The sequence below is a fragment of the Podarcis melisellensis genome (assembly GCF_964234715.1).
Source record: "Podarcis melisellensis genome assembly, chromosome: 12".
In the NCBI taxonomy this organism is placed as follows: domain Eukaryota; kingdom Metazoa; phylum Chordata; class Lepidosauria; order Squamata; family Lacertidae; genus Podarcis; species Podarcis melisellensis.
Window position 1 is genome coordinate 23212064 of NC_138544.1, and position 25158 is coordinate 23237221.

The 25158-nt window shown below is 44.0% G+C and overlaps 1 protein-coding gene and 1 long non-coding RNA gene across 3 annotated transcripts; one reads left to right on the plus strand and one right to left on the minus strand.

The window, feature by feature from the left end:
- Nucleotides 1-724: 724 nt before the first annotated feature.
- Nucleotides 725-25028, minus strand: PLEKHA8 (pleckstrin homology domain containing A8). 2 transcript variants are annotated; one of them, XM_081883334.1, is made up of 14 exons: nucleotides 24876-25028; nucleotides 15878-15994; nucleotides 14882-15037; nucleotides 14210-14334; nucleotides 13155-13298; nucleotides 11982-12022; nucleotides 10665-10810; nucleotides 9842-10007; nucleotides 8710-8795; nucleotides 7639-7697; nucleotides 6449-6579; nucleotides 4808-4878; nucleotides 4464-4525; nucleotides 725-1937 (listed from the first exon to the last, which is right to left on the minus strand). In XM_081883334.1, the coding sequence occupies exons 1-14, from the start codon at nucleotides 24913-24915 to the stop codon at nucleotides 1740-1742; spliced, it is 1542 nt and encodes a 513-aa protein (XP_081739460.1). In that variant the 5' UTR covers nucleotides 24916-25028; the 3' UTR covers nucleotides 725-1739. The 2 variants fall into 2 exon arrangements, with proteins under 2 accessions (XP_081739460.1, XP_081739459.1); XM_081883333.1 differs by lacking the exon at nucleotides 24876-25028 and adding an exon at nucleotides 22500-22569.
- LOC309353875 lies at nucleotides 4892-7632 on the plus strand. The gene is made up of 3 exons (XR_014162104.1): nucleotides 4892-6094; nucleotides 6584-6691; nucleotides 7054-7632. It is a non-coding gene; the product is annotated as an uncharacterized lncRNA (long non-coding RNA).
- Nucleotides 25029-25158: the final 130 nt, after the last annotated feature.

Below are 25158 nucleotides of genomic sequence, written 5' to 3' on the forward strand. Positions count from 1 at the left end.
TTGTCACTGCAGTCTCCAAATATGTATTTTGAAATCGGGGGACATGACATGACTGGTCACACAAATCTCTTTCCCGTACGGTTACAGACCACACAATAAGCTTTCAGGCCAGTTATCTGTTGGCTCCTGACAGCCAGAGTAATCATCTCCTTCAGAACAATTCACCCCAAGGCCTCCATGATCCCCCACATGAGACCAATGACCCCAAAGGATTTCAAGAAAACAAAGGTTCCATTTTGCATGTGGGGAGAATGCAACACACAGGGAAGAAGAAGAATGAGACAGAAGAACTAGGGGAATGTGAAGAACCAACAGAAGGGACAAACAGAGAAACTGTAGTGGCAGTTTTCTGGGAGGGGAACATTGAGCCAAAGACTAGTTTTGGCAATATACTGATATGTAGCCCTTAACTCTGGGGGACACGACAAACTACTTGTTCCTGCCCAGGTATCATGTAACATTTTGAATTCCCTTGTCTGTAAGAGCTTAGAAGTAATCCCAGTAACACTACTAGTGCCTATATAAATACACATTTCATATACCAGCTTTCATATACCAGAGGTGAATTTTATATATAATCGTAAGGAAAGCTGTTCACCCTGAACTCTGATTAGACAAACCTAGTAATTTAAAAAAGGGGGGGGGGGGGAGAAAAACATTAGCAGTGGAAACGCTCATGTATTCTAAAATTACATCTGGACCTAAAACAAAAAAAGGCTTCCAATTACTCTGAAGAAGACAGTTGTTTATGGATTGATTCACCATTCCACAGATTCTGCTCCAAACCCAGCCTTTTTGCAATCCAAAGTTGAGAATGATTCAAATAGAGACACGGAATGCATATGATTTGGTTTCAAATAGGCCTCTAAAGCACAGGTTGCAAAAGCTGCAATCCTAACTCACAAAGAGTTCTACCGATTCCAAAAGCAAGTGAACCCGGAAGTTAGAAAGCATCTGCAACCAGGGGGGGCTGGAGCAAAGTGGTGCATTCTTCCATTCCCTCCACCTTCTGTTGGAGCAGAGACAGGCAGTGTGCGAGATACATGATCGTTGTGGCATGAGGAATTTCCCAGTGCTTCCGCCTTAGCATGAGAACATCAGCTTGGAAGCACGTTGACAGCCTTAAGAGGTCAGCAGTCCTCTGTCACCATGGTATGTGAGCATGGGGCAGATCCTTTGTTTCCACTGATGTGGAGGGATGCAGCCAATTGCTTCAACATGATGAAAACTGGGGGGTTACTTGTGACCTGGTAACACCCTGGGTTCTGCGTATGATTTAACCTGCAAGGAAGACTTGCACTAAAATGGGAAGTGTGGCTTTGCAAATCCTGGCTACGTTTTACAGCCACTAGACTGAAAGCTACTATTGCTTTTGTTGATTCGACCTGCGGTCGTTTCGCCGGTAAGGAAAAGCTCTGAACTATTCAGCCCAACGGTGCCAAACGCCGTGGCTACGGCTCTTGGAACCACTGCCATGTATGGCCTGCCACACAGCAAAGACAGCGAGATCCAGCTGTCATCAGGACAGTCACAATCTCGCCTGAATGTATAGCACCTTTGCGTTTAAACACGAGCAAGCATTCAAATAGTAATAGTAATAAAAGTGTATAAAAAAGGAAGCTTTGAGTCCCTTCCCAAGCCTGGAAAAACACAAAGAAACAGAATAGCTTTCTGGGGATAAAAAGCTATGTTAGCGGACACAATCCCTGAATTTGCGAGGCACCGCGTGGGGCTGGCAATCACACCACTTCGTCCGACTCCAGCCCGTGTTCGTCATACAGTGCGTCCAAGATGCAGAGCTGGTTCTCCATGGCCGGCAGGTAGATGTCGAGGTCCCTTTGCATTCCGTTGTAAAAAGCTTCTTCCTGGTTCTCACACTCTCCGAGAGAGAGCGCAGCCACAAAGTCTGCGTACGTCGGAGATGCCCTTAGCGCGAGCTGCAAGGAACAGAAGCGAAGGAGATCCACATGTTGTCTTGTGATTTTAACTATTGTGCACAAAGACTGGGAAGGGCGCGGTGGGAGATAAGCAAACTCTTAGGTGGGAGTGACTCTTTGAAAGGCAGCAAAAGGTCCTGCAAAATAATGAAGACCTAACAAATGTGTATGGTGGAACAAGAGACTATGGATCCCTCCAGACAGGTGTTTTATGGCGGTTGCATTCTGCGACAAAATAAGTACTGTATTTTTCGCTCTATAAGACGCACCAGACCACAAGACGCACCTAGTTTTTGGAGGAGGAAAACAAGGGGGGGGGGGAATTCTGAATCTCAGAAACCGGAACAGCAAGAGGGATCGCTGCATAGTGAAAGCAGCAATCCCTCTTGCTGTTCTGGCTTCTGGGATAGGTGCGCAGCCTGCATTCCCTCCATTAGACGCACACACATTTCCCCTTACTTTTTAGGAGGGAAAAAGTGAATCTTATAGAGCAAAAAATACGGTACCTCAGAAGTCAAATGCCTTGCAAGTTGAACGTTTTGGTTCCCCAACGCCGCAAACCAGTTTGCGAACATTCTTTGGAACCCAAACGTCTGATGGGGTTTCCACAGCTTCCGATTGGCTGCAGGAGCTTCCTGCAGCCAATCAGAAGCCGCGACTTGGTTCCCGAATGTTCTGGAAGTCCAAGGGACTTCCGGAATGGATTCAGTTTGACTTCCGAGGTACGACTGTAGAGCATTGGTGGTGGATTTATTCCGCTTTATTAGTTGGTTCTGTGACGCTTCCCCAGTGCTACCATAATACTGCTGTCGGGAGGGGTTCTAGTTCAACAAAAGCAGAACAAAAATAAAGCTGAATATTTGTGGTATATTATTATTATTAGTAGTAGTATTAGTATTTGTACCCCGCCCATCTGAGTGGGTTGCCCTAGCTACTCTGGGCAGCTTCCAGCGGAATATAAAAACATAATAAAATATCAATCATTAAAAACTTCCCTATGCAGGGCAGACTTCAGATGTCTTCTAAATGTTGCACAATTACTTATCTTCTTGACATCTGATGGGAGGGTGTTCCACAAGGCGGGTGCCACTACCGAGAAGGCCCTCTGCCTGGTTCCCTGTAACCTCACTTCTCACAGTGAGGGAACTGTCAGAAGGCCCTCGGAGCTAGACCTCAGTGTCCGGGCTAAATTACAGGGGTGGAGACTCTCCTTCAGGTATACATGGCCAAGGCCATTTAGGGCTTTAAAAGTCAACACCAACACTTTTAAAAGTTGCAGGATACACCAATATGCAGCTTCACTACAAACAGTACCAAAAGTGGGCTTGCATATGACAGCTCCTATGGGTGCAAGTCTTCATAAATGTGCAGTAAAAATAATGTCTGGAGGGAGCCCTAGCCTACCCCACAGGGCTGTTGTGAGGATAAATGGGAAGGGGGAGAACCATGCCTTGAGCTTTTTGGAGGAAAGGCGGGATATAAATGTAGCAATATATAAATGTTCTGTGCTACTACTTCCAAATCCCCATGCACCCCTGATTCTGCTCAAGAGTCAACCCACAAGTAAGTATGTTGCATTCTTATACCGAAAAAGACTAACAGCAGCACACGCCAAAATCCCAATTTTTACCCAAATCCCAAAACAACACAACCACAACTGGCTTGCGCAGAGTCCCAGCATCGTTTCTCACATTAAACAGCAGAGGGGGCTGCCAACTTAGACCCATTTACTGAGGAGGAATCCACAATGAATTAAATAGGGCTTATTCCTGTGTAGGCATGGATAAAGAAGAGAGGGAAGGAAGAAAAGAATTCTGTCCTCCATTCCCTGAAAAATACCATATTTTTGCTCTAGAAGATGCACCAGACCATAAGACGCACCTAGTTTTTGGAGGAGGAAAACAAGAAAAAAAATATTCTGAATCTCATAAGCCAGAACAGCAAGAGGGATAGCTGCGCAGCCTGCATTCCTTCCATAAGACGCACACACATTTCCCCTTACTTTTTAGGAGGGAAAAAGGGAGTCTTATAGAGCAAACAATACGGTATATGCTGGTTAAAGCGTGGTGTCAAGGATGCAGGTTCGATCCCTGTATGGGACAGCTGCATATTCCTGCATTGCAGCGGGCTGGACTAGATGATCCTCAGGGTCCCTTCCAAATATAATTCTATGATTCTATCATTGAGTAGCCAGCCTCCTGCCCATAAAACAACTTTATTCTTGGTAAGCTTCTGAAATACCAGAGGTAAGTCAATGGCATTACTGCTGACAGCAGGGGAGGGGGACCTGTGACTACAACTCCCATCATCTCTGACCAATGGCAAGAGCTGATTGGAGTTGGAGTCCAAGCCTCTGCTGGCTTACAGTGTCTGTGTGAACTAGCTAGCAGTCAGATGTAAAGATCAGAAAACCAGTTCATTGCAATACATGAATATATCCAGAGCGCGTGTATACGATCTGTAAAATAACTGAGTTTAAAGAAATCTACTCGTATGATCACCGTTAACTAAAAAAAGCTCACTCACCGCAAAAACTCCTCGGACAACCCAGCCGTGGTATTGTCGTAACGTTTTGCCGTAAGCATTATCTGTAATTCGACAGAAAGGGGGGGGGGGTTAAACAGTTTGTAAGATGCTGCGAAGAGGACAAGTTTTTGAGACCGTCCCAGGGGTTTGGCAAAATAATAAATCGAACAAACATTCCTTCTTAAAGCAAACATATTTAATTTCCAAGTATGATTTTCATTATAAGCACCGCTCTCGCTCAGTACATGTGATGATGTGAGTGAATTAAGCCAGTTTCCCCTCTGCCACCCTCCAGCTCGAAAATGTGGAGTTCCATAGTTTTCTGCAAAATAGTCTTCACTTACTCAGTGCTGTTTGAATATTCTTCTCTCCATTCTTTAGCTCTTTCAAAAACTCCTTCAGAAATTTTAAACCCCTGTTTGGAACAAGGGAACGAAGTTAGAGCACATGCTGTTGCTTGAAATTGTTACTTTAAAATATATCTTTTAATAGAAAATATGGACAGTGGGATATTGGGTAGGGGGGGAAACCCCATTCTGGTTGCCGGTGTGAACAGTGTTGCTCAAAAGGCAGTGACCAGAAAGGGTTTATTAAACTTTTTTTTTAAAAAAATATCTTTAATGGATAATCTTTAATGGATATTGTGCTAATAAAAAAAAAGAAAAGAGCAGCTGCCACTGCAAAAGTTATAAAACGCGCTGTTCAGGTGAATCACACCTTCTCCAGCCACAGCAGCTATGTCACACCCACAGGTGTGGATAAAGGACAGTGGTACCTCGGAAGTCAAACAGAATCTGTTCCGGAGGTCCGTTCAACTTCCAAAACGTTCAGAAACCAAGGCGCGGCTTCCGATTGGAAGCCACAGAAGTTGCGTCGGACATTTGGGTTCCAAAGAACGTTCACAAAGCGGAACAGTCACTTCCAGGTTTGCAGCGTTCGGGAGCCAAAACGTCTGAGTCACGAGGTGCTCAGAATCCAAGGTATGACTGTACAGCAGAATGGAGATACCAAAAAAGTGTAGCATCCACAATAGTTTGAAAAGTCAGTTGCAATTCTGGTGTGTGTGTGTGTGTGTGTGTGTGTGTGTGTGTGTGTGTTAATATTTTATTGGAAGAATTTCAATTATAAAGAAATAAATTGATACAATGAAAAAAAAGGGGGGAGAAAAAAGAACAAGAATGTGTAGAGAAACACACACACACGTGTACAATGTAGTATACTACCACACATTCTTATATAAATTGACATTATGTTACTATCCTAATACATATGTAGATATTAATAGCCTGCTACGTCCTGTATAAACTCATTCCAAATGTTGTCATATTTATCCAAACAAAATCTATGTCTGTGAGTAGTCCATTCATAAACTGCAAGTGTGGTCATACTGTCAATCCACTGGTTAAAGGGTATCCTATCTTTATTCTTCCAATTCCTCAGTATCAGTCTCTTGGCCACCATTAGGGCTTCTCAGCCTTTGGGCTAAGACCAAGTGCAGTTGCAAATTCTGTTTGTAGTTTACAGGAAAAGAGATATGATCATTTCCAAATGGAGAAACCCACCTACGCCTCTGTCTGCAAGCAGCCTCGATATGCTTGAAGGCAGGCTGAGAGAACCTCTGAACAATTGGTGTAAGTTCTATTTATGTCTAACACCTGTACTGAGCCCTTTTCAGTTCACCGAGGCTGGAGAATTCACTAGCCAGACGAAGGAAAGGGAGTCCACAGGAGGTAGGCCCCAGACCATGTTTACTGTCACCAGTGATCATTAAATGTGCCCTTTGCCTTCTTCTAGAATCCAAATTAAAAAGCAATGACTGGGTTATATCTAGTGTTAGTCGTAGAGACGCACTACGAAAACCAACAAACTTAAGTCTGTTGCTTTCAATTGGTATGACTCAGCTGGATATTTGGTTTTGGCCCAAAATGGATCTTGGTTAGCAGTGCAACCAGCCTCACCCACGTCCCAAAAATTAAACAACCTACCTTTTCAGCCAGAGGAGGGCCTGCGTGGCAGAGTTTCTAAGTGCTGCCTCTTCAGAGCTCAGTTCGTGTAGGACAATTTTCTGAAGAGTGGTGAACTCCTCTTTGTTGGTTATGTATTTCTGATTTATTTTCTAGACGGGAGAGAGAACCAGATCACATACTTTGGTATTTCTGGCAGGCCCATACCCAGAAATTATATAGTGAGGGGCGTCTGACAGGGAAGGAACAGAAGACACTTGCCAGGTAAAGGTAAAGGGTAAAGGGACCCCTGACCATTAGGTCCAGTCGTGGCCGACTCTGGGGTTGCGGCACTCATCTCGCTTTATTGGCCGAGGGAGCTGGCGTACAGCTTCCGGGTCATGTGGCCAGCATGACTAAGCCACTTCTGGCGAACCAGAGCAGCACACTGAAACACCGTTTACCTTCCTGCCGGAGTGGTACCTATTTAACTACTTGCATTTTGATGTGCTTTCGAACTGCTAGGTTGGCAGGAGCAGGGACCGAGCAACGGGAGCTCACCCCGTCGTGGGGATTCGAACTGCCAACCTTCTGATCGGCAAGTCCTAGGCTCTGTGGTTTAACCCACAGCGCCACCCGCGTCCCAGGTAGGGTGGAGCAAATTCCCGCACTGCATCTCAATTAGGAACTACATAGTTTGGTCCAATTAAATGGTTTCTTGGGGAAAGTAACATCTGGAAAAGAGCCACAAAGTCCACCCTAACAATGTGGCTCTTGGATTCAAATACTCAGCGGCAAGGCATCTCGCCATGGCAAATGGCAGAGGATAAGCAAGGCCTTATGGAAGAATGTCTCTGGACTCATGGTCAAGTAAATAAATAAAAATACTTAACTAAAAGTAGAAATGATAAGAATATCTGAAATGTTTTGAGAGATTTTTCTGAGCACTTGGGGCCAGAAGAAAGTAACTGAAAACAACTGTTGTTGAGACATTTCGTTCCAAATCTGCTTGGCAGAACCAGACAGAGGATGACAACAGGAGGTGCCCAGCCCCTCCCCCAACATAAATCCTGGTTGCGCCCATGTCAGAAGAAGCACATAAAGAACCATGCACAGAGTGACCTCCCTTCCTTTTTCTGAACAGCACCTGCAAGATTATTTCAGCATCTTTTTTTCATTTTTAAAATACAGTACTTATCATTAAGAACTGAATGTTAAGCTGAAGCCATTACCTTGATGTTCCCTTCAAAATCCATTTTAACGGGAGCAAAGACTGTGGGCCCAAGTTTGTCTAGGAGAGAGAAGATGAGTTTTCAAGACCTCAAAGGTCAGCTTTAGCTTCCACCTACTCAACCTGGATAACAGGCAACAGGGCAGAAAGGATTGAGCACCTCTGATTTTTCTTGAAAGCATTCAAAGGCATGAAAGAAGCTGAAGGAGGAGCTGGGTTAAGAACACAAGAATATCTGCACCCCTATAAAGCAGGGCTTCCCCTCCATATTGTAACCAAAAGGAGTTCTTGTCTAGGATGATGATTTGGGTAACTCAATGACTTTTCACAGGATCAAAGGTAAGCACTAAGTCCCAAACAGCTTAAAAGGCAAGCCAGCGGGTACATTCACTGTAAAATAAGAGGTTGGGCTGGTTCTATTTATAAGATTTTTTGTTTTGTTTTGTTCTTACATCCTACTTTCTTCCATCATAACACACAAGGTGGTAAGCATGCGGTTTATTCTCTCCTTGGGGGCAAGGATGCCCAAACAACACACTGCTCTGTTCACATAACACAGTGGTTCCATTTCAACACTTCACTTATCATGTGAACCAGACTAGTCTCTTCCTGGGTTCACACATTCCACCACCCACTGTCTTCATCCAACATAGCTGGGTGTAGTACTTTGGAGGTTTTTTGTTTTTTTGTTAGCCACAGCTTGTTGTGTTGCCCAAATCCAGTAAACTGTGGTTAATATTAACTACAGTTTCTGAAGCTGGCATGTTTAAACTAACCTCAAATAAGATTAACTGCATTTTAGGGGGTCTGAATGACATGGCAAGCTCTAGTTATCAAAAGCAAAAGCTTCTGAACTTATTGCTGCTGACCACGAAGGGAAGGGGAGAGGGGTTGGAGGAAGAGAGGTGAAAGGAAGAGCACGCAAGCTTGGTAAAAATAGTCTACATTCACTGATGTCTCACTAAGCCACACTTTATCATTATGTTCTTAATGGAACCACTAAGGCTTCAATAGCAAAGCAGAGATATTCACTGTGCAACATATGCCATGGAGGAAACAAGCAATCACATACCCAAGACTGGAACTATTTCATTACAAGATTGTAGGAATTCTTCTGTGGGTATACCTCCATCCTCAAAAAGCTTGATATCACTAAACCTTTGGGGAAGAACACAAAGAGCACATTAAGAATTCCAAGGTCACACTGCAGTCAGAGGTAATGGGCTAATTCCACCTTAATCCTATTTCAAAGCCATTTATGTTATTCGTCTTCACAACTGGGATAATGCTGATACAACTGGAGAAACCCACAGAATGGAAAAGTGCTTTTCAGGTGGACCAATAATTTGATTACATGCATTTTATAAAAGAGATCAACATAACGTTGATAATATCCATGTCCAGAAATGTATGCACTTGCATGCTCCCGTGTCACCTAGATATTCATATTTGTCTGCAACAGATAAAATTGATTCGATGCTGTGTGACAGACATCCAAATATTACTGTAGACAATACGAAGCTAGAAGGACCAGTGGTCAGACTCAGTAGATGGCAGCTTCCCATGTCCCCAAAGCCTGCCCTCTCCTTCTGTACAGAAAACTGAGGACGTAGAGCAAATTCACCCCCTTAATGGACCATTCCTTAAGGTTCTCCATGCAATTTCTGTCCAGGTGGCCATAGCTTACAGATTTGAAAATAAGGGACCAGCAGCCTCGAAAATAAGGGATCAGCAGCCAAAATAAGGGATTTTCCTAGCACAGGTATGTTCAACTTCTGAGCCCCTCCGAGCCAAAGGCAGAAAGCCCAGCCAGCAGCCAAATGAAGCCTCAAGCGGTGGTTCCCACAGCACAGCAACCCAGCAAAGGGGATGCAGCAAGGAAAACCACAGTCACCTCTCCGCTGGGAAGCGCTGAGCAAAGGCAAGTCCCCAGGCAACGCAGCCGATTTGATCAGCACAAGGCATGCAAGCTCCACCCGCCAGTCATTCTTAGACTCCTTATTGGGTGAGCAACGCAGCCAAGCAACACAGTTGGAGCCTCCCTCCTCCCTGGCCAGCAGGGAGGGAGGGAGAGGAGCTGCTTCCTTTGAAACCCGGGAAATTTAAGGAACATCATCAATAAGGGAAAGCGGGACATGGCGCTGGGATAAGGGACTTTCCCGCCAAATAAGGAACGGTTGACAGCTATGCAGGTGGCGCATTACCTAATGCTCATAGCGCTGAAAAAAGTAGGTAAAGCTTTGTCTGATTTCTCTTCTGATTGCAATGCTGTTGGTCTCTTTGCCGATTCCACTACAGGCTTTAAATATTTGTCGTCTTGATTGTCCTCTTTTGGCAGCAGCTTGTCCTCTCCATCGTCATTGCCACCACCTTGGGTTTAAAGGGAGAGACATCTTCAGAAAACTAAACTTGGTGACCTGCCTCTGAATGTAAACAAAAGGGGGGGGGACTGCGGTGGATTTTATATCTTCTGTATTGTTAAATGTCCTGTTTTGCAGGCATGCTTCCTCGCTCATCTGTGCAGCTTCTCATCCGTACAAAATCTGAACGGGAAAACCTTTGAGATAGACGTAGCTTGCTGAAATCTGTCTCTGGATTTATGCATAGCCAGTATGGTGTAGTGGTTAGAGTTTCAAGACTCAGAACAGGGAGACTTGGGTTCAAATCCCCCACTCAGTCTTGGGCCAGTCAGTATCTCTTGGCAGAACCTTACTTTATCTGTGAGGTAACTTTGCTTCATGAGAATAAAAGGGGAGTGGGAGAGAGTTGTTTATACTGCCCTGAGATTCTCAGGGCAGGACAAACATGAAATAATACAGACTTCAGAATGACTGCCTCCACATCAGTGGCTTTCTCAATTTCTTTTTCGCCAAGAGTATACAGAAGTTTCAAATTACACACTTGTTGCATTAAATCATAATAATAATTGATATGCTCCATTTGGATGGATGTAACACTGGTTAAAAAACCCGAAAAATGGACGAGTCAACACCATTGATTCTGAATAATAACCACTGATGAATTTACCTGCCAAATCATCCTTGATCATGTTTGTGCAGTCCATCTTGCCAGTTTTCAGGGGGTCAGGGGTCAGTTTATCAATCAGGGATTGCTCATGAAGGTTGGTGTTTGCATACAGAGATCCGTTTTCACAGTTTTTTAATTCCATCTTCCTGGGAGGAACAAAAGAAAAGAACCCTGTTTGTTCAATAAAATTTGTTGTTGTTATTTTGAACAGAATTATCTGATTACAGTTTTTGAACAATACTATATAATTTCTCTGAACTATCCAAAATGGGGTTGCCGCTTACCTCAGTGGGTTTCGCTCAGAAGTGCAGAAGGCAGGTCACAGCGGAGACGGCCTTGAGCCACTTCAAGCTAGTCACAATTCCCAGAATGCTTTGGGAATGATGTAACGCAATGTGGCTTCACTCCCAAGGAATCCCAGGATTGGGGCAGAAAGTCAAAGAATCGGTTTACTTTTTAAAAGGAGCTCTGTAGCCTCTAATATGTATTTTTAGTGTAGATATTCAGTTTTTTAAAAAATATATACCGTATTTTTCACTCTATAATATGCACTTTTCCCTCCTAAAAATTAAGCGGAAATGTGTGTGCATCTTATTGAGCGAATGCAGGTGGGAGGCTCTGCTCAGCGCTCCCTTTAAAGAGCCGCTTGGAGCGTGTGTGTGGCTCTTGGGGGCTTTTCCCTGAGGAGGGAGAAGGGCAGCCGCACACACACTCCATGCACTCTTTAAAGGGAGTGCGGCTCTTGGGGGAGCCTTAGCCGCGTGCAGCCTCTTCCGGGCAGGGGATTCAGAATATATTTTTTCCTGTTTTTCTCTTCCAAAAACTAGGTGCTTCTTATGGTCTGGGGCGCCTTATAGAGCGAAAAATACCCAAGACTAGTAAAATAAGAGAACACAGCTTAAAATGGTTCATTAGCACTGCCTTAACAATATAAAGAAACTGACATCCATCAGGTTCTTGGAACTGATATGCATCCTATTTCAGGTGGTGAAACCTAGAGCAGTGTTCCCCAACCTTGGGCCTCCAGCTGTTTTTGGACTACAACTCCCATCATCCCTCGCTAGCAAGACCAGTGGTCAAGGATGATGGGAATTGTAGTCCAAAAACAGCTGGAGGCCCAAGGTTGGGGAACACTGACCTAGAGGATGGGCTCCTTCGGAACAGCTTAAAGAATGTATATTATATATTGAACACACATACACACGCACACCTCTCAACAGCATGCTTTTATGCTTCTTCTCTTTGTTAATTCTAACAGTGATGCTGAATTGGCTTCATCCCAATCTACAACTGAATGAAGAAAAATGTGCACCGTACCTTTCTGATATATCGCGGCTAAATAAGACGGAAGGTATTAGCTGTGGGGAGGAAAGGAAAAGAAAACTGTTTATGCTAGTATCATTAAACCTCAGAAACGTACTTTCCTTCAGAGCGCCACTGTGGCACCCCTCACATCTGGCCAGCAGACTCATTGCTCCTTAGCAGAAGGGGAACAGGTAGTGGCAAGGATGTTGGTACTGTGTGGGCATAACAGCAGAAGCGCCACTTTGACTCCACAGGTGCATCCGTACAGTGCCAATGTCCCTACTGCCTCACCCTTCCTCCTCCCAGTCAGCAGCAGCTATTCTGATGGCTAGGTTTGTGGCACCGCCACTTCCCACTGGCGGCTTCAGCTTGCCTTAGATACATCCAAAGAATATGGAAGGATTCAAGACACAAACCTATGCATGTAGGGCCGGCTCTACCAATAGGCAGGTGAAGCAATCATCTGATGTGGAAAATGCATTCCTGCCTCATCCCCCTCTCCTCCAAGTCCCCTAAGCTAGGTTGCCCTGAACCCCCTAAAGTAGCTGCTGCCCTCAAGTGTGAAGAGGCTTCACGTCGCCATTCTATACATGGAATGGGAAGGGCACCATCTTGTCCTTTTGCCTCAGGCAGCAAAATGTTTTGGACCGACCCTCTATATAGCAGTATGCTGCTCTTCATGGTCTCAAGGGTCAGTTTTCCTTTTTTCTTGTTTAATCATTGTCCTTCTTATTACCGAATGGGTCTTACTAGGCACTTCACCAATGACTATACTGCAAAATGTCTTCGACCCTCAGCTTGATTTATTGTATAGTCAAACCTCGGTTCCCAAATGGCTCCGGTTTTTGAACGTTTTTCAGAAGCCAAATGTCCGATGCAGCTTCTGCCTGAGTGCAGGAAGCTCCTGCAACCAATCAGAAGCCGCGCCTCGGATGCCGAACATTTCGGAAGCCGAACGGGCTTCTGGAACGGATTATGTTCAACAACCGAGGTTTGACTGTACGCTTTAACTTGTAAAGTTCCAAAATTGGGTACAACTCAAATAGGCAAAGGCAAACTGACACAGCAGCCTCCTAGTTAAAACATGCGTTCCAAAGTTGCTAAATAAATGCAGTGCTGAACAATAGCGCAACCAAGGGAAGGGTGGATTGCCACTTTAGAATCAGAGGTTGCGCTTAAACTTACCTTGTTCGGTTTGGAAACGCTGGGAGATTCAGGCGGGAGCAGCTCCGAAGAGAAGGCTGCATTTGCAATGTGCATACAATCTTCAAGGGTCTTCAGAAAGGTGGTGCAGGTGGATTTCAACAGTGCTCCCATATCAATTCCATTCTGCAAAATGGGAAGATGACTTTACCTTCCAAGAACTACCTGGTTTCTAGGCTATCGAGCCTGTCCCAAACCAGGCTCCTAACGTTTGCTTTTTCCAGCACAGGTTGACACACCTGCACAAACAACTTATTTATTTAGTTAAAATTCCGGTGTGTGTGTGTGTTTTCACAAGGACATAAAAACACAACAATAAATCAACAGTATAAAAGGCACAGATAGAAGAAGTAGAGCAACAGTCTAAGACAATGCTAACAGAATTTTTAAAACAAATTCTGGGTGAATAGAAAGGTTTTTTGCTGCACAGTAATATTAGTGGCAAGTTAGACCTCCTAGAGGAGTGAGATAACATCTCCTCTCTTCTGTTGACATCTGCCTCACTACTGATTGGGGAGGCATTGGCAAAAGCATCTCAACAGATGATACAGTGATATGGGGGTCTCTTTCTCCCCAACACTTCAGACTCGGGTGTCCAGGGCATGCCATTCTTAATTAACAACCATAATAACATCCCGTTCTACTAAATGTTGATCTTTTCCAGTCTGCATCTGAACTGGAATTGTTTTAAAGATCCTCTTTGGAAGGGTGAGAGATAAATTTAATGACTAAACATAAATGCACCAGGAGCGGCATATGGCAGAACCATACAAGCTGTACTGATATGAACATAAAAAACACCCTCAATAAGCAATTTCTAAATAATGAAAAGCATACAATACAACCAACCCCCAACAGCAGCAGGCAAAGGCCAGCATCTTCAGACCGGCCAAAAGCTGAGGGGGTCTTGGGATGTGACGTTAAGTGCTGCTTCACCTGTAACATATTATTGATGCTACAGCGAAGGGATTGCTGCTATGGAGGTGAAGTTCTCTCGCACCTTGGACATGGTCAGGTTTTATTTGATACCACATTACCTGAGCTGCTGAAACACCAGACATGCCGACTTCCTTCGTTTTAGCCACTTGCTCAACAAGGAGGTCACAATACAGCCGGAGTTCTGCCATTTTTGTTTTCAAAGTGTCCGTGTTTTCTGTAAACTCTGAATTAATAGCAGTAACACAGGTAAGTCAAACAGATGTGATCAGAAACAACTTTATAAAGCTTCTAAATTGCTAAATCAGGCATAGGCAAACTCGGTCCTCCAGATGTTTTGGGACTACAGCTCCCATCATCCCTGACCGCTGGTCCTGTTAGCTAGGGATGATGGGAGTTGTAGTCCCAAAACATCTGGAGGGCCGAATATGCCTGAACTACATACTTTTCAATGCTGCAAATAAATACCCATTATCACAATTCCACCCCCCTAATAGGTGGATTATTTGGAGGGAGTACAAAATTTAATCAACAAATGGATAAAATTAGCAATTCTTTCTTTCTGTGCCCATGTAATGCTGAATCAAAATAATGTGTTGGACCTAACAAAGACTCAAAGGCTGTGGTGTGGAAGGTCCCACAAAACACAAGACAAACTGTTCTAAATATTTGCTGACAGGAAAATAAAACTGGAAACACAAAGCAAGCAATGTTGTTTTCTGGGGTGCTGGGAAGTAAGGTGGGGATAGAAGTCTCAGCTAAGAACGGCTTGCCTTTTTCTTTCTGTGTCCGGACATCCGTCAAGCAGGCCTTGGCAGTTCCTAGAGCGATCAGCCACTTTTGCCTCTCTGCCGCATTTCTGGCTTTCAGATAGAAGTACTGTTCTCCAGGGATGATCAAATCTACCCGCGTATTGTCTGCAGAATGAACTAAGATCAACAGAATTAGACTTGACTCAGCTTACTAAGCCAACATCATGCAAGAGCTCTGTGCTCATGAATGCTGCCAATTCCCTCTTCCATTCTCAGCGTGTTGTAGCTGAAGATTTCCTAGATCAGTTAACCACGGTTTATGTCCAACAGGTCAAACTATGGTAATGAGGATGGGGGCAGGGGAGACAGGATCTGAAACCAACTTCAAACCATGGTTTCAGGTGCTGGCTCATTCTCTTCAAGGTAACCCCGGTTTCCTGAATCATTTGGTTAGTTAAGCAAGGAAGTATTCCGTTGTAGTGTATCAAGGAAAGATAGGGTGGCACAAATGGGTGTGTGTGTTTGTGTTAAGCCTCAAGCATATCTTGGCTTGATAAACCAAGGTTTGTTACTTACAGTCAAATGAGGCTGTGTGTAGATGTCTGAATGGAATTGACGTGTTCTAGTTCACAATGGAAGGGACGCGGGTGGCGCTGTGGGTAAAACCTCAGCGCCTAGGACTTGCTGATCGTCAGGTCGGCAGTTCGAATCCCCGCGGCGGGGTGCGCTCCCGTTGCTCGGTTCCAGCGCCTGCCAACCTAGCAGTTCGAAATCACCCCCGGGTGCAAGTAGATAAATAGGGACCGCTTACTAGCGGGAAGGTAATCAGCGTTTCCGTGTGCCAGATGCAGCTTGTCACGCTGGCAACGTGACCCGGAAGTGTCTGCGGACAGTGCTGGCCCCCGGCCTCTTAAGTGAGATGGGTGCACAACCCCAGAGTCGGACACGACTGGCCCGCACCAGCAGGGGTACCTTTACCTTTAGTTCACAATGTAAGTCCCACTGCATGTTACTTACCTTGAATTTCACAAACTGCCATCTGGATGCTCCCCTTACAGCCTTTCCAAGCATCTTCCCGTGAATCGTAGTAGGATAACACACCTCCTGCAAGAATGAACCATCGAGGCTGCCAGCCTGGGAAGAAACATGTTTTTTTAATCACAGCCAGAAGGAATATACATGCATCTAGTTGGTATTTGCAAAACTGTTGGTTGAATCCATCTGTCTTGAGAGAGAATGGGCTGCAGCCTTCAGGGTTGAAGTCAAACCACCGGGGAATCACAACGCCTGCTGCAGCTACAGAGACTGGCAACTCATAACTGCTACGTCCTGTGTTGTTTCATCTCCCTGGGGTCCAAGTCTGGACAGTGTGTTTGGAGGTCCTGGGCTGCCCAGAGAACAAGACTCCCCTTCTCAGCCTTGTTTATGTGGTCCAAAGGAAAGCAGAACTTTGGGGAATTATAGGGACAGAACTACCTGTATAGAAACTTATTCATGTATGCTACTAAAGCAGCAAGAATGTTACTCGCCCCAAAATGGAAAGAAGCAGAAGTCCCAGCAAAGGAAGAATGGATACAAAATATGCAGAAATGGTGAAACTTGCAGGAAGAATAAGAAATCAAGATAACAAACTTTTATGAAAAGTTTGTTATCTTGATTTCTTATTCTTGGAATGGTTTATTGGGTGGAAATGGTTTCTGGAATATTTACAGATAAATTGTAAACAGATAAGAACATTGGCAGGATTATTGTAAGAACCTGCAGTTTTATAAGAGTATATATTTAAAGTAGTTGAATAAATGAGCAAATTAAGTTAATTTAGATATGCAGAAGATATTAAAAGTAAATTTAAGGAACTGCAGAAAGAGGGGGGAGGAAGTCAAGTTTTGAAATGTTAAAATGATTGTAAAATTAGTGAAATGTATAAACCTGAAAAGCATAAATAAAATAAAAAACAAAAACAAAGGAAAGCAGAAAAATGCATTTGGCACCAGCTTGGCTGCAGGAGTTGACGGAAGGAGGTGGACAGAAGGAATTGGGTTTACTCCTTAGCCTTTTCTCCTCTCAAACATGTCCCACGTGGCAACAGGTATGGATTTTCCTTGGTGTTTCCTACCAAAACCTTTCTAATGAATGAATATGTAGCCACAAGGCAGAGAAGGTTTAGCATCAGAGTTTTCCTTCTCCCAGATGGGCTACCTTCCCAGGCTGACAAGCCCCACAAAACAGCGAGTCCGTATACTTTTGTTAAAACCCAAACTTGTGGCAGAATTAACTGAGCTGCCCTGGTTTGCACGTAACACTAAGCCAACCTATATACAGAATTTGGGTTTTTTTAACAGCAAACACTTTTGTTTTTTTTTTACAAAAAAGAGAGAGACATTGCATAAGTGCACACTTGACTGCTGAGAAGCGAACGGCACAATCCTAACCATGTCCCCCTTAGGAGTAAAGCATACTGAATTCAATGGGCTTACTCGCAGGGAAAGGGGGTTGGGAGATTGCAGCCCATGTCTTAGCTCAGTTCTTCTTGCAAAGTCTGTTCCAGAATGGCTGCTATGCTCTGCTCCCCTTTCTCTGGCTACTGCACGGCAACAAGACAGCCAAAATGAAGCAGCTCCAGAACAAACCAAGGCCCACACCTGCTGGAATAATGGAGGGAGGCCACTGCTGGCCATCACGGCCATGCTTTGGAAGAACTTCGCCTTCACTGCACAGAAAGAGGTGGGTCGTTCCTGGGCAAAACTGACTCGTTTCACACAAGCACCAGCTGTTTGCAGCATCTGGCGAAATGTCAGGCATGCAAACTAATTTAATCCTGAGCTGCGGCCAGGCACAGATCTGCCAACACGTCCATTAAAGCCAAGGACTTGCAAGAGTACAGGCAAACAAGTCAACCTTCCCCAGAGCTACTTGCCCTGATGCGACTGGAAAAACACCTCTGCTTTCTAGTACCAAATCTAATATACAAAGCCCCTCTTGCAGTTCCAGTGGGGGGGGGTGGGAGGTCTTGCCAGGAAGACTTCAGTTCCTCAATCTGTGACCTTTAATAGAGAGAGGCATGAACGGGAAAGGCAGCAACATGGATAAGATAAACACCACACACAGGAAATAGATGGGATGCAGAACTCCTCTTGCAGAATTTTTTTATTATTAAATGTGTTAATACGAATGGAAATCAAAAACTCTGTAGCTGTTGATAAAGAATTAAGATCAAGATTGAATGTAATTGGATTAATTAAGACTCGGAAGCAGGATGAAATAAAATATTTCACCTTGAAATCTAGCACGCAGGAAGCCACACAAAATGTATAAGTGGCTTTCTAATTTGTGTGTGTGTGTATGAATCTAAATTGTAATTTGAGATTGATAAAATGTGGTTTATATTGGATTTTAGTAACTGAAAATTAATACAAATTGTTTACCAAAAAAAGGGGGGAGGCAGGGCAGTGGGGGGAAAATAAGTAATGCAATATAAATATGCACGGAAACTCAGATAATGAAACGGCGTGTTCCGTAGCAGCTAATTGCTTTAGACCTCTCTGTGGCATAAAAATGACACTGTAAGGAATACATAGCACTTCAGTCAATGTAATACTTTAATTCACGGTTGGGAGTCTGATCATAAATAATCTTAACTATGCTTTTTTCGTCTTGCTGCAGCGGCAGAACAGCTCCTCCTGCACAGGGCCAATTTACAGTATTCTGTATCAAACTGTAAAATGTATTTTAACCACTGTGCATAGGACCTCCCGTTCCAGTTCACATTTGCGCAGTCATGGGAACTTGCTGTGTTGTGGGAACCAGGCCACTGAAAGCTATATACAGATGTGGAGTGATCGTTATATGGTACATTTAAGAGTGCAAGTATTTGAACTTGCATCTATCGCAAAGCTTGGTTACGTAAGTAAGTCACACCCTTCTAATTTGATATTATCAGATAATTCCAATATAGATGCAGATTAATTTCTGGAGTTAGTACATGGAAACTTGCTTCGAACTGGGTTAATCCCAAAGCCATATTACGCTATTACGTCACATTTAATCTGAGCTAGCTCTCCAGCAAAGGCCACCAAGTTGCATACATTCCTAAATGATTTCACAAATGGGGATTTAAAAGAAATGTGTTGAGTAAAATTACTTAGGGTTAAAAATCCATCTGAAAAACAGGCTCTATCTATTGTCTTATAAGCCCTGTTCAAGATCAAATAATATGTTGAAATCTCTGTAATTTGTATTAACAAAATGTGCCCCTTTTTTTGACATAAATTTTAAGAGCCCTACTGCAGGGAAGCTTTCAGTGTTAATCAAAATTCTGGCAATGATTGGGTTCTATCTTTAGTGTAGTAAGAAATCTAGGAGTAATCCTAAAATGACAAGCTGGTTAGTTTAACACAGGCATAGGCAAACTCAGCCCTCCAGACATTTTGGGACTATAATTCCCATCATCCCTAGCTAACAGGACCAGTGGTCAGGGGTGATGGGAATTGTAGTCCCAAAACATCTGGAGGGCCGAGTTTGCCTATGCCTGGTTTAATATCTGGTACTGGTGAGACTGATGGAAAGCATTGTTAAAGATAAATTGACCCAAGCTTATAGAAGAACAACTCTTACTGATATAGAGGCAGTGTGGCTTCTGGAAGGTTAACTGTCTCACAAACCTATTAGTGCAGGATGGAAGACTGTGCAGGATGGAAGACTGAAGAAACCCCAACTAAAGAATCATGGCAAGAAAAATTGATGGATTATGCAGAACTGGCAAAACTGACATACAGGCTACGGGACAAGGATAACTGTGACTTTAAAGATGAATGGGAACCCTTTACGAAGTATTTGAAGACACAACAAAGCGAACTGGACTCCTTGGCTGGTTTTGAATAAGCATTCACAAACTTTTTATTGATAATAATCAGCTAAATAGTTTGAGGATCTATACAACTGTGTAACATGCAGAAAACAGCATTTTTAGAGAAATCAAAGACTGGAACTGAGGGAAGTTGGGGGGTGGGGGTGGGTGGGTTCTGTGGAGGGAGGGGGAGGGAGGAAAAATGGGGGGGAGAGAAATAAGGATGATATGTTTCTGGATAATATGTTTTGTTTTAATTTTGAATAAAAAGTTATTTTTTAAAAAAAACACCCATTAGCGCCACTTGCAACGATCAGCATGCATACAGGGAGAGAACAATGTTCTTGTTGAGGTTGTGTATGCAGAAATTGGGACATGTGCTTTTCAATTTGTTCATAAATGATTTAGGGCTGAGCAGTGAGTCAGCCAAATTGTTCAGGGTTGTCCAAACCAAAAGAGACCATGAAGAACTCCAAAAGAATATTGCCAAACTTAACAAAGGGGCAGTAAATTAGCAAATGCAGTTCAATATCAGCAAGTGATATACACTGGGACAAAACATCCTAATTTCACACATATACTCAAGGGGTCTAAGCTGATGGGGACTGACCAGGAACAAGAACTTGGCAAAAAGTAGAAAAAGCTCCATGAAAATGTTGACCTAGTGTGGGGCAGCTGTGAAAAATATGAATTCCATTCTAGGAATCATGAGGAAAGGAACTGAAAACAAAACTGCCAATATAAGAAATCTATAGTGTGACCACACTGGGAATACTTTGTACAGTTCTGACGGCCTCAGCTCAAAAATAATATTGGAATACCAGAAAAAAGTTCAGAAATGGGCCACCAAACTGATCCATGGGCTGGAGCAGCAACTCTATGAGGAAAGGTGACAACATCTGGGGCTTCTTAACTTAGAAAAAAGGTGTGTAAGAGGAAATACGGTAGAGATGCATCATAGTATCAAGAAAGCAGATAGAAAAATTGGGTTTTCCCTCTTGTGTGACACCAGAACATGGAGACATCAGGTGCAGAAGAATGTTGGGAAATGACTTTTGCACTCAACCAATAGTTAAATAAGGGAATCATCTTCAACAAGAGCTACAGATGGCCACCAACTTGGATGGCTTCAAAAGAAGATTAAATCAATTCATGGAGGATTAAGCTATCAATAGCTACTAGTTACCAAGGCTATCCTCTGCCTGCACAGATCAGAGGCAATACACATCAGAATATGGCTGGGTGATATCTGGTTTTCAACACTGTGATATATCACCAGCCAAACATCATGGTATATTGATATATCACAATGTCTGGGATGGAGGTACGTAGAGGCATTGGCATCACGGTTTTTCTCACATTGTGATTTTTGCAAAGCACACACACATCATGATCTGCAAAATATCACCAGGTCAAAAATTACGAAACAATTATCACGATATGGACTTCAAACTGGTTTGGGACAATATATCGCCCAGTCCTAACACACATCATGATTCGCGATATATTGCCAAGTCAAAATTTATGAAATCGGTATCACAACATGGAATTCAATCTGGTTTGGGATGATAGATGTCGCCCAGCCCTACTTCTGAATTCTGGTTGTTGGCAGTTATCGGTTGAGAAAGTACTCTTGTGGTCGGATCCTGCTTTCAGGTTTCCCATACGTATCTCGTTGGCCACTACGAGAACAGGATGCTAGATTAGATAGGCAATTGGCCTGATCCAGTAGGCTTATGTTCAGTTTTTGTTTTGTTTTATTGCACTGATTTTTTTAAAAATCAAAAACATAATCTATATGGAGCCTCACCATAAGATCAGGTAGGTTGTTTTTTTTTAAAAAAAGGCGTAGCAACAAACACCAACAGAGAGTATGACTCACAGTGTAAAACTGGAAGAAACGACACGTGGTACGAGGTGATATGTGGCATAGTTCAGCCCTATCTCTCCACCCATTAAGTACAAAGATAAGAACCTGATTGTCAGCTGTCTCAACTCTAGCAAGGAAGACTCATCCATTCCCTCCCACATGGGCATGGCAATGACTTAAGCACTCCTAAAGTAACTGACTGGCTCCTGGCCAACCAGTGTAATAGTGCAGTTCTGTGCAATGTTTATTTCGAAGCACATCTCACCGAAACTACTATGGACCAACTCCAACAAAATCTACCGCAAAGATTACAGCCTAAATGGGCTTTGATCCTCTTAATACTTAAACTCAACTTATTTGTGGACATTTCTTTGGCACAGCCCTGTGTATGTTTACTTGGGAAGGAGTCCTACTGAATTCTGCAGAGTTTACTTCTGGGGAAAACATGGATAGAATCGGGCAGTTGCTCTGTACCTCCTCCCAAAAGATGCTTGTTGCCATGCTGGACAGCATAGCTGAATTCAATTAACAGAACAGGGCAGTTTTGTTCTGGAAAGCAAATTCATACATCTCATGACTACCAAAGAATGATAAATGTGCTAAAAGCCCAGGAACAGGAGAGGAAGACTTGGGAAGCACGTCAGCGACAGAGGAAGTCGCTTTTGTGATCTGTTGCCTGCAAACGCCCTAGTTCCTGATCTCCATACAAATTTCCTTGTCCTATCACTGAACTCCTACCGCCCTTGTACAACGCCAAGTCATCAGATATCGATGAGATGCTAAATACTGCAGCAAGATTCTGAACTCATTAAGCTAAAGCATGCCGTTTCACACTCTCGAGTCAAGCATCTGGATTCTAGTTTCTGAAAAGGGATCAATATATTTTCCCAGCATTGAGAACAACCCATTTCATTTAAATGTACCTTTTGTAAACCAAAATGCTATTCTGTGCTTATGAAACACTTTGTTCTGATTCATCCTTGTAGTTTTGCTGCTCTACAACAAAGAGTGACAGAAACTGTTACACTTTCTGATTTCTTTCACGGTGAGCTCCGGCCAATAATTCCATCCACCCGGCCATGGTTTGCTCTGCAAATATTTGTAGGACAGAGGACGCAATTCTTGTAAATATTTGAAAGCGTGGCACTTCTCTGACATTATTTAGGTTTTAAGAGTAGGCAGGAGGGAATGAAGGCGCTGAAATCTGCTAAGCATGCCTGGTGGGTTTTGTTTTATTATTATTTATGTATTATGTTTTTTGTTTAGTTACAGATTTTGCTCTGTAAACGGGAAACAGTTTGAAATTTGAATCTTCTTCAGGTAAAAAGCTGCAGTTCTATAATACTTTCCCTTTATGCCCAGTAAGATTTACTTCTGAGTAGACATGCATAACATTGTGCTGATAAGTGGTGGAAGCATTTTTATTGACCACTATTTGAAGTTAGGCCTATTTAGTCCCAATGAAATCTTCTGGACAAAAGCTAATCCGCAGGTAAAAGCCCAGGTAACAACTCTCTGTGTGTGAGCTGACAGAGTCTATCAGTCAAGTTGCCGTGTGATACTTAGTTAATCCTTAGGCACAGCTGCCCTTTCTATATGTCTTTTCTATATGACCCATCCAGCGGTGAGGAATCTCTGGCTCATGTGCCTAATTCGGTCCACAAAGCCATTTTCTCTTAGCTATGCCCACTGGTCCTTCACTTGGCATCATATATGGGGTTTGCAGGAGCTGCCAGTCAGTTGACCTTAGGTGCCTACACATCATCGAACCTCTGCCCATGTGGTCTGGAATAATTCAGGGAAAGGAAATGGTGACATTAAGGTGTTGTCAGGTGACTGGCAGGTAGATGGCCCTACCCACCTGTCAAAATGGTGTGCAGGGGATGGTGAAGGTAAGGATCCTGCTCACTGGTTGGAAATGGTTCCCCATCCCGAGTTGGTTTAAATCAAAACTATTATTATTATTATTACTACTTATTGAATTTATACATCACTCTACACCTGGCGGTCTCACCCAGATTTGTATTACAACTTGATCTTCCAAACAGAAGATATGCTTCACAACACTTTGAGCACCACAATCAGGGCACAGGCAAACTCTTAAGACACACACATATATTGTGCAGGAAACTCAGACTTCAGTCAATTGACGAAGGCAACAACAACAGCCCACTGAACACAGACGTGAAAGAAACAAGACAAACATCAACTACCTATACATATATGTTCGTATCATATTTATCACTCTGTTACCAATAAATTCCTCTAACTTTCTGTTCTTACCCTCCAAAATACATAGAGGAGCTATGCTGGTGCCAGGTGTAGACTTGCAGAAACACACGATGCTGCACCCATCCCAAGTCAGACTTATTCACCCATCTAGTCCCCTGCTGCCTTCTTCCTGAGAGGCAACATTCGCTGACCCGAGCAAAGTTCTCTTCCCAATCACCTTGCCAGCTCAGACCACGTCTAACCCGAGGTGTAGCCAGAGACTGAGCCTGCTGCTCTTCTCATGCGCTCTGCTGCCCTTTAACCTGCAGCCGCTCCCTGCTTGATGGGTATTGGGGGGGGGGTAAGGAAGCAGACCCTACACTTGCTGCGCCTCTGAAACTCTTTAGGGATGACACAAGAGTCCCAAGGCACCTTAAAGATGTATGCGGTACCTTCGTGGTTGAGCCTGCCTATTGCAGCGCTTGGGACCAGGGGTGTCAACTTGAATAAAATATTGGGGGGGGGCACAGATAAGAAGACTTGATCACATGACATGGCACATGCGAACCATTTGAATGACAATGCCCATCAACTTTTTTATGAGATCCCGTGCGGAGGGCCTTCTGGCGGTTCCCTCTTTTGCGAGAAGTGAGGTTACAGGGAACCAGACAGAGGGCCTTCTTGGTAGTGGCGCCCGCCGTGCGGAACACCCTCCCTTCAGATGTGAAGGAAATAAGCAGGTATCTCCTTGACATCTGAAGGCAGCCCTGTTTAGGGAAGTTTTTAATATTTAATGCTGTATTGTCTTTAACACTTGATTGGAAGCTGCCCAGAGTGGCTGGGGAAACTCAGCCAGATGGGCGGGGTATAAATAATAAATATTTGAGGAGCCCCCTCAAATATTTTATTGAGTAGGGGGTGAAGGGACCCTAAGAGTTGGATCCTATGCCTGAGACCCACCGGGAGAGTCAGAATGGGGCTCCTGCGATGCTGCCCCCTTCCCTTCCCTTGGCACACAAAGACACGCGCTGTCTGCCTCTCCCTCCCAGCCTGGCGAGGGGAGCAGAGGGCAGGACCGGGCTACTCACCGCTCAGATAGTTGGTCCACTTGTACAGCACCCCCTCCATGGTGACAAGGGCCCCCCCATCCAGATCTGCCTGGGACAGGGGAAACCTCTCCCCCTGGCCTTCCCGCCCCCCCAGAAACTTTTAAGCGCTCAGCCCCACGGCTGAAGCACTGGCACCCAGGGCCATTCCGAGGCTGGCAGAAGCCCGGCCCGCCTCCCTGCCTTTCTCCCGCACCCGCCCACCCGATCCTCCCCTGGCCCTGCCCTGCCAACCAACTACGGGGCACTACGCCGATAGCGTAGA

Bases quoted from the DNA above. Each gene is read 5' to 3' on its own strand.
- PLEKHA8 (XM_081883333.1), bottom strand. From the start codon at position 22,554: ATGAATCAGAACAAAGTGTTTCATAAGCACAGAATAGCATTTTGGTTT. The intron at 15,038-15,877 runs GTAAGTAACATG...TGTTGATCTTAG, and splicing joins GGCAGTTTGTGAAATTCAAG to TTCATTCTGCAGACAATACG. The intron at 14,335-14,881 runs GCAAGCCGTTCT...CTATTAATTCAG, and splicing joins CCGGACACAGAAAGAAAAAG to AGTTTACAGAAAACACGGAC.